The sequence below is a fragment of the Saccoglossus kowalevskii genome, chromosome 3, assembly GCF_978046115.1.
Source record: "Saccoglossus kowalevskii chromosome 3, keSacKowa6.1, whole genome shotgun sequence".
Lineage (NCBI taxonomy): Eukaryota > Metazoa > Hemichordata > Enteropneusta > Harrimaniidae > Saccoglossus > Saccoglossus kowalevskii.
The window spans coordinates 25,694,610-25,708,079 of NC_140643.1; the positions used below are offsets into that span (position 1 = coordinate 25,694,610).

The 13,470-nt window shown below is 37.4% G+C and overlaps 1 protein-coding gene across 1 annotated transcript; it reads right to left on the reverse strand.

The window, feature by feature from the left end:
• Nucleotides 1-11,190: 11,190 nt before the first annotated feature.
• On the reverse strand, nt 11,191-12,984 carry LOC146747641 (5-hydroxytryptamine receptor 7-like). The gene has a single exon (XM_085496538.1). It carries the CDS (start codon nt 12,708-12,710, stop codon nt 11,556-11,558), a length of 1,155 nt encoding a protein of 384 aa, XP_085352664.1. The 5' UTR covers nt 12,711-12,984; the 3' UTR covers nt 11,191-11,555.
• Between the last annotated feature and the right edge of the window lie 486 nt (nt 12,985-13,470).

Genomic DNA, 13,470 nt, shown 5'->3' on the forward strand with positions numbered 1-13,470 from the left:
TATTATGACTTTATCTTTAGGTGGTTGACTGGTTAGATCAATGGTATATATTATGACTATATCTTTAGGTGGTTGACTGGTTAGATCAATGGTATATATTATGACTTTATCTTTAGGTGGTTGACTGGTTAGATCAATGATATATATCATGACTATATCTTTAGGTGGTTGACTGGTTAGATCAATGGTATATATCATGACTATATCTTTAGGTGGTTGACTGGTTAGATCAATGTTATATATCAGGACTATATCTTTAGGTGGTTGACTGGTTGGATCAATGGTATATATCATGACTATATCTTTAGGTGGTTGACTGGTTAGATCAATGGTATATATCATGACTATATCTTTAGGTTGTTGACTGGTTGGATCAATGGTATATACCATGACTATATTTTTAGGTGGTTGACTGGGTAGATCAATGGCATATATCATTACTGTGTCTTACCAGTTCGAATATCTGTGTAATTTATCTCAAGTTGTTAGCAATCCTAATCTTGACATATATATATCTTTATTCAGTACTATACATGTACAATATTAAATATTCTTAAAAATAAATAAATAAATAAACCATCCCACAGTCATTCCATAAGTTTTCGGCGTTTCTGTAATGAAAAGAAAATAAACTTGCCTAGATTTACTAATGTATTTGAAATACTTAATTAACGAAATAAATTTCCATTCTGTTGGTGGAGAAAAATAAAAGTGTAAAATATATTTAGCCTGAAATTGGCATATTGTAGGCAAATTAGAAGCATGTGATATTCATTTTCAATTTGATTACAACAAAATGGACAAAACCTCAGTTCCAGTGGAACGCCCGTCCCTCTCCCAGTCTCAATATTTAGGTCATGTGTAGAAATTCTAAAACAAGACAGTGCCCTTCTACAAGTAACATTTGAAATACATTCTAAATACTTGTCACAGGTCATATTACATTTAAATTTACAGTATGTACGCATTTTGGGATACCCTGCAACGCTAGTAAACCATTCTTGCACAGAAATATCAAAACTTCGTTGTTTAAATTCATATAGAAAGAGGTCATACTTAGCCACCTGTTGTTTTACCCATACTTCACCAAAACCATATTTATTTAACAAGTTTTTGACGTACAGTGCCCAGCAATTTAATCCCTGGTTTGCCCGAGTATACTGGTATTGATAACAATCACTAACAGTTTCTGGGGATCTACTTTTATACATTTCAACCAAAAACGAATTATTTCAATGTTAATAAATGTATGTATTTGGTGTCTACCTAGCTCCCCCCTGACAGCACAATTTGTGGCTTTCAAGTTTACCCCCAGAATAAATTTACAAAATTAATGGTGATTTTTTTCAATATCATTACATTTATGGACTCCCCAAATTGCGCTGCCATACAAGAGAACTGGGAGAATTTTACAATCAAAAACTTTAAATGCAATACTTGGTTGTAGTCCCCCAAATTTATAAAGCATACTTTGTAGAGAATATAAAGCTTTCCTTGCCTGATCTGCAAATATATGTTGTTGTGCTTGGTACCATATACCCGAACTACAGAAAATTACACCGAGATAATTTGTATCTTGAGACAACTTCTATTTCTCCTCCTTTCCAAAACCATTTCTCAACTTGTTTTAATCTCCCTCCCTTCCGAAATACAATAATTTTAGATTTATTCAGATTTACATTCAATCTCCGTCTGCTACTGTAACAATAATCAGCCAATCTATCTAACAAACGCTGTAAACCAATAGGAGAACTGCTAAAAAGCGCGAGATCGTCTGCATAAAGTAAATACATTAGTTTCAAAGTATTGGAATATACAACAGTCTCAACCCCTTGTGAAAGTGCATTTTCAATATCGTTAACATAAAAACAGAATAATAGTGGTGATATAACTGACCCTTGTTGCAAACCTACGTTTATTTTGAAAAATTATGTGACCCCAATTGGTGTTTTGACAGCAGCTTGAACATGTGTATACATTGAAAATAGGGATAATAGTCTTCCTGTTATACCAGCCTTGGCTAATTTATAGAACAGGGAATAATGATGAACACGGTCAAAAGCTTTTTCGTGGTCTATAACTGCACAGTATAAACGGCTTTTTAAATGAAATACATATTTTTCAATAAGTGTAGACAGAATAAATACATTATCCATGGTACTCCTTCCCTTCCGAAAGCCACTCTGTACTTCAACTATTTTACAATAATTATCAATCCATGCCGAAAGTCTATCTGCCAAAATACTTATGTACAATTTACTAATAGTATTTAATAGCATAATACTACGATAATTTCCCGGTTCACCTTTAGATCCTTTCTTATAAACTGGAGTTATTAATCCTAAAGCCCATTCCATGGGAAATAAGCCCCTGTTCAAAACATTATTGAATAAAATATGTAACGAATCATATATATCCTGTGGGGCGTGTTTCCAAAATTCTGCCGGTATTCCATCCTGACCAGGCGTTTTATTATTTTTCAATTTTGTTAAATGTTTTCTTATTTCTGCCATAGATATATGACAGTTTAAATCACTACAGTCCAAGTTAATATCATCCAAGTCATCAAAATTCAATTCATTAACATATTCGTGGACCAATGAATGGAAGTCTGCCATGCTTTCATCTGTTGTAATTTCTGGATTAAATAACTTGCTAAAATAATCAAACCACTCATCTTGTGTAATATTATTTGATATACTCTCTGTTTTAATCTTGACTAAATATGGCTGCATATCAAGACAAACATTGATATAGTATTTAAGACAATAAAACACTTGGTGAAAAGTTTCTTTTTGTGCCTTTATATGTGCTATATTTTGAGATACTTTTCTTTAATTTTCCCCCACCGCGGAAGCAAATACTGAAACACTGCTGTTTTTATTTAAAACATGTGTTTTGAAATAAAATTCACGTGTTTTTAATTTAAACAGGGTGTTTTTAATTTGAGCAGTGTGTTTAATTCAAAAACGTGAGAGTATTTCTCCGATTTACGTTGTAGAATAGCATGCTTACAATTTATTGAAAACAAAATCTCGTAAATAACTTTAGATATACAGAACCACTTCTTCAAATTCAAGTAAGTAACTTTTGATGAAAATAAATTCCACAATTAAATTTCGAACATGATCAAGAATAATCTCCACATCACGCTTAATATGCGTGACCTTATTGATATCATGGAAGTACTGCTAGGGATTGATAAGGTAAAAGTCGGTGATGATGTACTTCCGAGTCCATGGGTTGATGTATCTATTACATAACTGTCATAAAAACAACTGTTCGTACTAACATTCAATTCAAAACATGTGTTTCCTGGCAAATTCTACTCGTTCGACTTCCAGTGGAACCGTGTTTTATGGCCGAAACGGGACTTCTTAATTTAAACTTTATCAACCCATCGATCATAGTTAAGCAAACATTCTGACCTAAGAGCGGTACAACGTTGTGTTAATGCTGCCAAGAGGTGAAAACTACACCATCGAGCAATAAGCCGAGTACGTAACATGTGACGATTAACTGCGATTAACATATACTCCGGATTGCTTCAAACATGAATTGTAGTTGTCCATACAAAGTAACTCAGGGAAAGATAGTGAGAATGTTTGCATGAATATTTATTTCAAAAAATGGTTCTTTGTTAGCTTTAATGGTAACTATTACAGTGTATCGGTATCGGTATAACCACAAACTCCACTTGCGACGTGATACCGCTATATTTGTGTGGTCATTCTCTGGGGAACACAACAAAGATATAAGTGTCACACAAGGCGCGAAAAAACACGTACATCCGTTGCCCAGTTGGATAAATGAGATTATTCTTGATTATCACCGACCTTCGTGGAAACAGCGACGAGTCATCGACATTTAATTCTGAACTTCGACAGACAAAGTTATAACCAGGGTCGATAATAATGACCTATTTGTGGTAAATGTTGAGTATTCCGAAATGTACTCACACATGATGAACTAGGCGGTGGCGGTGGCGGGGGGGGGGGGCAAACAGTATTTTATCAAAACGAACAAGAATCCCGAGAATATTAGTAATTGAACAGCCAAACTTAGGTGTGTGAGTGAAAAACATAGAAACAAAGTCGGGTTCAAAAGTTACCTTCAGAGGTACGTAGTTTGTATAGTGGAATTCTACCACATGCAGGGTAGGTCAACTTTATTTGTAATGGACTGGTAAATCGTCATAACATTCAAAATGGCCTCCTTCATATATAACTGATTCTTTACTTTGCTTGGTCGCACATTTTTTCTTAACACCCCGAATATGTGCATATTTTCTAAATCCTCGAAACAACATATTCAATAGTGATTATAGTTATGCAACCAATATGCGATGTGTGTATATGTCAATGTATGCACAGTCTCATATCAGTTATTCTCATCACCACGCTGTGTCTGTCTTTATTCATATGTGTCTGTATGTGACTTGTAGACGATGTAGAGCAAAGATAATAGTCATAGCACAATACCTTTACTGGCTGCTGTTCAAGGCTGTATGGAACCTAGTGACTCGGGGTCGATACGCGGCTACGTACGAGACAGTGCCGATAATTTAGTTAGACATTTAACTATACTAGCTTCAGTTCTGTCCGAATATTTTATTTATCGGTACTATTATCTAGTATATCGAGTTTATATCGTTTTGAATCTAGGCTGCATTTGAAAGTTTACGAAACGTTCGTAAAATAAAAAAATATGGCTCATTTACACACATAATGAATCGATAATTGTATTTTATAATTATTATTATTGAACGTACATTATTAATTACCGTGAGGGGCTAATATATCTAAGGATGTTTATTCAATTTGTGGAAAATTAAAGGGGCGAACTGCTCCAAGTACGTGCTTGTAGCGAGCGTGCGCACAGTAACATGGCAACCTGAAAGGAAATCGACACTCGGTTATTACACCACGTACCCATATTTGTACAGGTCTCTGGAATTCAGTGGAATGCAATTAAGTACGTCGTAATCCTGCTTTCATCGATAACCTTTGACCTCGCCAATATGACGTGTCACAGTCGGTACCTGCTTGAGTCGTTATTGGAGACAAACATAAGACTAAGTGGAAATTATAATCAAGTTACGCTCAATGAGTCTGAAACGACGGTAATATGAGTTAAATCCAAAGTAGGTGTAGGCTGACTTTTTTTAATTTCAAAATTTGGTTTTTGTTATTTTTTCTATTAAATATAATAGACATAAATAAAATAAAACAAAATAGATATTGGAACTTATACCTATATCGGTATTTAATCAGATTGGTATAACTGACACTTCATACGAGTTATTATTTGTACTTTCCGCACACTGGATCTTCGGTCGACTCTCGGAAACCCACTCTTATTTTGACCCCGGTAAAAATTACGAAATTTGGATAAAGAAATATTATACTTGTAAGTTGTCTTGAGTCTATGCACGTCATAAAAGTAATCATCATCGTATTGAGCCGTTATGGTGCACTGGCTACGCTCGGGGAGCGTGGAGGATGTCTATTTCAATATTGTTCGTACTGCTAGTTTATTTCCCCCAAGGTCCTAGTATGTAATCGTATTAACACTGAGTGTGAATGATAATAGTACTCAGTAACAGAAACTATTACGTGATAACCATGATACCTTGCGATAACATGCCCGCAAGTGGTTACGGTTGGCAAATCCCATGGTAAAATGGTCATGAAAGTACCGACTGCGATCAAACGCCCAATTTAATGGAAACCAAAATTATCCAATTATTGCTTAGACGCGTGGTGAATATTACATACGCTACCCGGAAATCAGAGCAGAAATGTGTGTAACATTAGTTGTGAGACTATATTACACTTCTCATTCATCATTCACGGAGCTATTGTGAATTCTATATTGAAGTTGACGTTTTTATGCATCAGAATATGATTTATTTCAACGCCTTGGTGACATAGAAGATATATTTCCTTCCATAATATTTCGTCGTTAGGTTCACTTCGGCTCTGATTATGCTGGATGATACACCATTCTCGTCGAACAATCGATGAGCGGAGAGTTTCTGTTACATCGAAATGACGAATACACCACCGGCAAGCTAAACACCACCACCGTGACGTCATGATAGGTCTAGTTTTTGTACAAAACGTGATGTGCCACACAATGAATAAATTGTTTGTGTTTGATATGTTCATTGCATGTACTAATACTCAGGCTGGCTGACACGGAATCATGTCACGAATAATGATAGCAAAGTGTACATAGTCTAATATGTGTTTATTTGTATGATTATCATAGTCACAGAGCGGTGCCTTAATGATATACGTGTAATTTATAATCTCTACTCATAAATTATAGAAATGAATGTAAACTTACGTGTGTAATTAATATTCCCACTATAAAACTCAACCAACGCTAATAACAGAATACCGCGTCACTAACTTTGTCTCACGACAACAACATCGGGTCATTGACCACTTATTCACGCTTGCATATTGAATTAACTGAAAAGAAAGATACGTCGCAGTTTTATTTTAAAGCGGGGGGGGGGGGGGTCGTCACCTGCGCACGCGCCGGAATTGAGTCCCCATGATGATAACAACACACGCTAAGAACGCAAAGGTTCATGGGTAGACGCTTGTTTGTAAACAATGACACGCTATGGCCACCTGACGTATGCGTAGGTGACGACTCCCCCGATTTAAATATACATTTTGAACATGGCATTAAGATTTCGCCATGGATTCACAATAGTTCGTAACACCATACTGAGATGACATGACATATTTGCAAACAATACGGAAAACATTAAATTTTGAGATTATACGTTTTACTCTATGGGGAAAAAGGCAAAACATGAAATCATCCCTGTAGACTCACGCAGCAAAATAGCAGTCCGACCTAATCACTACGACGCAAACACGTCGCCAATTATGTTGCTATTATATTTTCTACAACTGATATTATTCATACATAATGGGAGTATTCTGATTAAAAAGGAAACCATGCACACTGTACATCGAGTTTTACTGAATACAAACTATGATGACAGCACAAGTGACTAAATATAACATAAAAACTAGCGACGACGTGACAGAATGTGAGCGACTCCTGACCTGGTTCATCGACTCTTGGCCATCACGTGATGGCTCTGCCGTTATCTTACAGTGACAATTCCACTGTGGATATAGCTTACGGAACCCCTGCGTTTTTGTTCCGTTTTCTCGCTGCTTGCACACTCAGCAACACTGTATAATGTGACAACGGACATTACATACACCAGATCGTCTCTGTTATGAAATTTCCAGACGCATTTTTCTGAACGTGCTTTATCGGAAATATTTTGCACTTTCAGATCGCATAATACATTGAAGAAACTCGAAACGGCGACGGTTCTAGACATCATCCTTGAGAATTGGGACGAGTTCAAAGTGCGCTGTTCACACTAACCTCCATGTTAATAAGCACACATGAACTCTCGGTAACCATCCCATATTGATAACTCTACACACCAGCGGAATGTCAGTATACATATATACCCTACGCGGTGCGTTTATCATTTGTGCAATATAAAGTGATGTAATTTATTTTTCTTCCTTCGGAATATAGGAATGTCCATATTTTCACGTAACTCATGTAAGTATATCTAAAGTATGGGTTGTCAAATAATGTGAAATAACCGTGACGATATTATTAAACGATGTCAAATTACTGTCATTAATCACGCGAGGCGGGGTTTTGTCTTTCATGGTAATTTGAACGTTTCATCATATCACGTTATAGGATTTCGTGATAAAGTATAATAATAAGCTTGGTCTAACGATTCTAAAAAAAGCATTTGCTTGCCATGAGAAACGTATGGCGACATAAAGCAATGCTACAATCAAGTGTATAATAAACAAACACCAATGTATTCTTAGATCAAAATATCACGTGACTAATATGAACAGCCTAGGGTAGGTAAATGGCAACCGGGGCAATGAGCAAAATGAACTAGATTAGAACCCTCACTTTAAATGAGGTGGGTAGAAGAGTCAGCTAATATTTAATATTTATATTTAACGAGTTCCTTAAAACGTGATATTGAATTACTTATTACGCTATAATTAAAAAAACTGTTAACCTGTTTTAAGGGTAGAAGCCTACTCATATATTAAAAAAACAACAGAATTTATTCATTTTGCAATAAATTTTACTCCAAGGCAATATAAGGATATTGACCAAAAAAAGTTAGGGGTCACCAGCCTTTTTTTTGGAGAAATTAATGGTTGTATTTTAGTGGAAAGTCGCCATTTTGTCATTATTATAACACTTTTACCACAGGTTCCTATGGCAGAGATATTATGCAATATCTCAAAATCTAACCTGGTGACATAGGCTGAAAAAATCATATATTGTTAATGATAGATTACTTTTTGTTGTTCTGAATTATTTAAAAAATCTGGATTTTAAAAAGTGTTAAAACATGCAATTTTTCTTTAAAATTGTGTTCTATGGAATTGTTTTAAAAATAGCTATTTTCAAGAAATATTAGGACACGTTTCTCAAAAAGCGTAACTGTAACATACAAAATAATGCTATTTCATGTACCATGAGACATGAGCTTCATGATTGTACATAATTAACTAATAAACATTGTCATGCGATTTATGACCAATTTTGTCAAAAATTATGACTAGGCTTCTACCTTAAGAGAAAATTTTGCTCATCGTTTACGACAAGGATTCTTACCTGATTTGGTGAGCGCAGTTCTGTTGACTGCAATTTTTCTCACCGAATTTTGCTCACCACTTATCCAATATAATTACTACGTCTACGATCAGTGCATGATACATCGATCCAATTCCGCGCCTAGTCTTCCAGGCCTAAATCCATACAGGTATTACTGGATCGATTCGCAACAAACGTCTGAACTATGTCTGAACAACACAAATGTTTTCAACTTTATAATGTTACACAATAGACCTCACACGCAAATGGCCGCCATATCTCGTTTGGCGCGAGAAAGCAACGAGACTTGTTTTGCCGTGTCGAAACAAGTCTCGTTGTTTTCTCGCTCTTAACGAGATCTCGACGGCCATTCTGTATATTTCTCAGTCTGTTTTTCAGTCGGGATAAACAGGACAGATTATGTTAGCTTGTCGATACGGTACTGTAACGTGTGTACTGATACTACAACATAATATTAATTAGCTGCCCACACAACATAATCTCTTATCATACGCGTTGCATTTCATATATCTAATCTGAAAATCATATGTGCTCCGTTACCCCGACGACAGTGGCAGTGTATTAAATCGACTGGGAGCATCGTCCGCCAACAGCTTATTCGAAAACGAGGCTGGTTGTTGGTATACTTATTGACAATGAATCGTTAGTCAGCGCATATGTTGATGGGTTGTCAAAACTCATACTTGAGAAGGTTATAAAGCTATATCCCTATGAATGTTGGCAGGTTTGTAGTGTTGAGAGGAAGTAACTACGCTGAAAACTGAGAAAAATCCGTGATTTATTTCAGAACATGGAAAGTGTAGCACCACACGAAACTATCGTCTCACATTCTTTCCCCCATTTTCTCGGTTCCCGTTACAGCTTAGTTTTGGAAAGTGTTTTAATCAAATATTAGATTTTTACTTTTTATAACCAATAAATATTCCACCACAGTCCCACACCTGTCATGATTAGATTATTGTAATCCTTGCAGTAGCAATGCTGACGTAGTAAAATGTGGCCATTATAATCAAAATACTACGTCAGACCATGGACGTACTATGGTCAGACGCAGGTCTATGACCGGGAGTAAGAGTACCGCGTTCTGTTTAGGTGCATTGAGGCGTATCATCGCTGTCACTGAAGTTACATGCATGACGTAACCTCTTTGTTCATTGCAACGTCCTGTCCTGCCGTATTTTATGTTTTGTAGGTTACGGAGTGTTCCGTTTAAATGCGCACCCAGTTGACCGCAATACGATCAATAACAATACTAACTCTGGGTCAAGCGAAACTGACATAGTTGGCTGGTTATTGGCTGGGATACAAACATACGTGAACACTTATGACTAGGTCAGTGATTGGGAATGGTGTCACGCGTGAGTGACAACTAGAACGCAGCATGTAGCGTTGAACATGTAATTATACGAACTTGCATTAGTGCTTGCTGGTGGCATGGTGCCTTGCGCGTGCTACTGTCGAATTTCGGAGACGGCGTGGGCATATTTTCATAGAGGCACCGCTTTATTTTAATGTTTTGTAGAAAGTACGTGGTATTTTCTGGGTACGTCATTCATCATAGAGTTCTTAAAAGGTTGCATTCACGTTGCTTCATTCACGCATGGAACTAAGGGGTTTATAGTTCCATGATTCACGTATCAAGTTCAGACGAGAGTTTGATGACGTAATCAGTCGAAATAACACAAACGCCGTGTATATGAGAACGAGACAGAAGCCATTCCCGCCGCCATGGCATTGTTTCGGTGCACTCATGGGTACACTACAAAATATCGTACAATGACAACCGCGGCATTTGAGTGCAATGATTTACTTAATCGCGAGTAACCGTCTTGAAAGCAAATAACCAATCAGGGCTTGTTTATAGCATGGAGGGGAAAAGACTTTTACCTCCATGTTTACAGCGACGACACTAAGTCGTTCATCAGTAAATAGATTGGTTCCCTGTAAAGGAGGAAAACGCGCGGATTGGTGCATATTCAAGCTACATGCTGAATGTAGACGTATTTTACCTCAGTAATCGTGTGGTAACCACCAGTCTAATTTACAATACTTCAAGTTCAACTACACCTGGAATTCATACTGACTAATCCCGTTCAACTGTCATATGCCTGTGTCTCTTTCTAATGTCTTTGGTCTGACCAATCAAACAACAACTTGTATGAATTTTTTTTCGGACGTATCAAATTGTGCCTTGTAAATATGCTTTCACTGACTTCCTGTTCCGGTCCGTCTTTGAGAATGCTTCAACTCAACTGCAGCGTTTGAATCGTTTGAATTCTTATTGACTCAAATATATTCATCAACCGATTCGCACGGTTTCGCTGAAGCCAACCATTCACAACCGTCCTATAATGGCGATACAACGGCCAAATATCATGGCGACGATGATGTATGTCAGTATGAGGTTGACTATTAGTGTTGATACGACAATTGCAAGAATTGACGTCACGGTACACCACGAAGAATAAAATGAGCAAGGCACTGTTCTTGTACCACTTTCGTACTATACAGTAGTTATATTGTCATAAACAGAACAGAGCGATGTTGTCATTATAAGCGGTTGACTATCAATGTTTGTATACACAACTCATAAACAGACAACCAATAAATACATATATAATCTAACCGTGACGAGATAGTAGTGTCGAACGACTTATAAATATATCATTGACCGATTATGTTAATCATGACAAATTTTTCTATATATTTTTAATTTTTTTAATAATATTAATATTAATATTTTATATAAATCAAAATATGAAAACATGCTATCCGACCATATATTATAATATATTGCACGTACTCCACTGCAGACATCTGACATGCTCTCAACTCCTTCATAACGGGTGCTACCTGCCACTGGTGAATGAACACTTTGTTAAAATTCCATAAACAGCAATGCGAAAGCTGTCGTCTCTAAATATATACAGGAATGGGTTAACCATAGAGTTTGAATATTGTAACCAGAGGCAAATGTCATACAAAAGTGTAGGGACACAGTAATACCCACACGCCGCGTCTGTGATACTCACTACTTGCCAGGGAAGCCACGAGAACGCAAAAAATCCTAATAAAATCCCAAGAGTTGTGGCAGTTTTTTTATCTTTTAAAACACGATGTTTCTTGTTACCCCTTCGTTTTGTGTGACTGTCGGGTTTCTGTAGCGATACCCTCGCCAGTGACCATTTGCGAGTATTTTGATGGCTACTCGTCGAGTCATTGTACACAGACGGCATACCATCGTCAATGTGGTGATTAATCTGACTGGACTGATTTATCGATTCGCTGCTTTCGAACCCGGCGACAGAATGTTTCCTAATCCAGCGTAAACTCCGTTCCACGGCACAATACATGCGGGAGTACAACACCGTCATGACGATAAACGGCACGAAAATCGTCAAGGTCGTGCTGAGAACGTTGTAGTAAACATTGTCAACCCATTCAACGTCACATGTATGCGTGTAGTTGATCACGCTCTTTTGTCCGATCGGTTCCCATAAAAGCGTGGCTGGTAACTCGGCGAGCAATCCTAGAACCCACGCCGCTACAATCATGGCAATAATCCGTTTCGGTGTCCTGCTAGCTGGATAAGACAAAGGGTGAACGATATTCAGATATCTGTCGATACAAATGAATGTCATATTGAACACAGATGCCGATGAAAGAAAATAGTCAGCACATAACCAAACTAAGCACAGCTCTTTACCGAACATCCACGTACCCAATAACTGTTCCGTGGCCATCCATGGCATAACAAGCACAGCCATCAATATATCGGTGAGTGCCAGGCTGAAAAAGAAGTAGTTGTTTATCTTACGGACGTGTCTGGATGTACAAAACGCGAGGATTATCAGCGAATTCATAAACAAAGTCACGGCTATAATGGCTACAAGTATCGCTGACACCACGACTGTGCCGAGTGGACCGTAGTTGCGATCTGGCGTTACCAGCGAATTGGGGTCCACGCTGACGACATTCTTGGTGAGTATGTACGTGAGATTCATCGTACGCTCACTAGGTATTCTCCCTTAGACGGAGACAGTGTTCAGACTTGCTACGTATTCATCCCACAGAAAGGGCGTCGATACAGCATGTACGGTTCCATTCAGTAAACAGGCAATATAAAGGCTGAATGACAGACGCATGTCTAGCCCTCTAGCCAAGCCTTTACGGGCAAAGTTCATCACGGTATTTTAAGACTTCCGATAGAACGGGTAACAACGATCGTCGATTGCGCCTCCGTCTTTTTATTAATGTGTTCCCGTCGGTGATCTCGTTCAGTCTGGTGTTTCCATTGTGACGTCACGTAGAGTGGTGTACATAATTTACATATAAATCTGTCGTTATGTGTGTTTCAATGATACGCCCATCAAACTGCGGATGGAGCATGTTGGGGGTATTATGATCGATTTATTCTTAAGATTTGTATATCTGGAAATAAAGCGAAAAACATTGAACCCATTTTTTTTTCAAACAAAACAGGTCAAATACGCACCTTACTGAATTCAGTGGACTGGATAATGTTAAAACAGAGATCCGCAGAATCAGAAGTTATAAAAGACGTTTCCAGGAAACTTGATGAAATTATCTCAAACTTCCGGCCTCAGGGGAATTGGGATAGAAATAATTAACGTCGCCGGAAGTGAGTTACATTCACAGCGTCCGAATATTGTGGAACGAGATGGGACAGAGAGTTTGTACATTTACTCATTGTAATTGAAGTTTTGGTAGATGGACCGGGACCGACTTCGTTTTTTCAAGTTG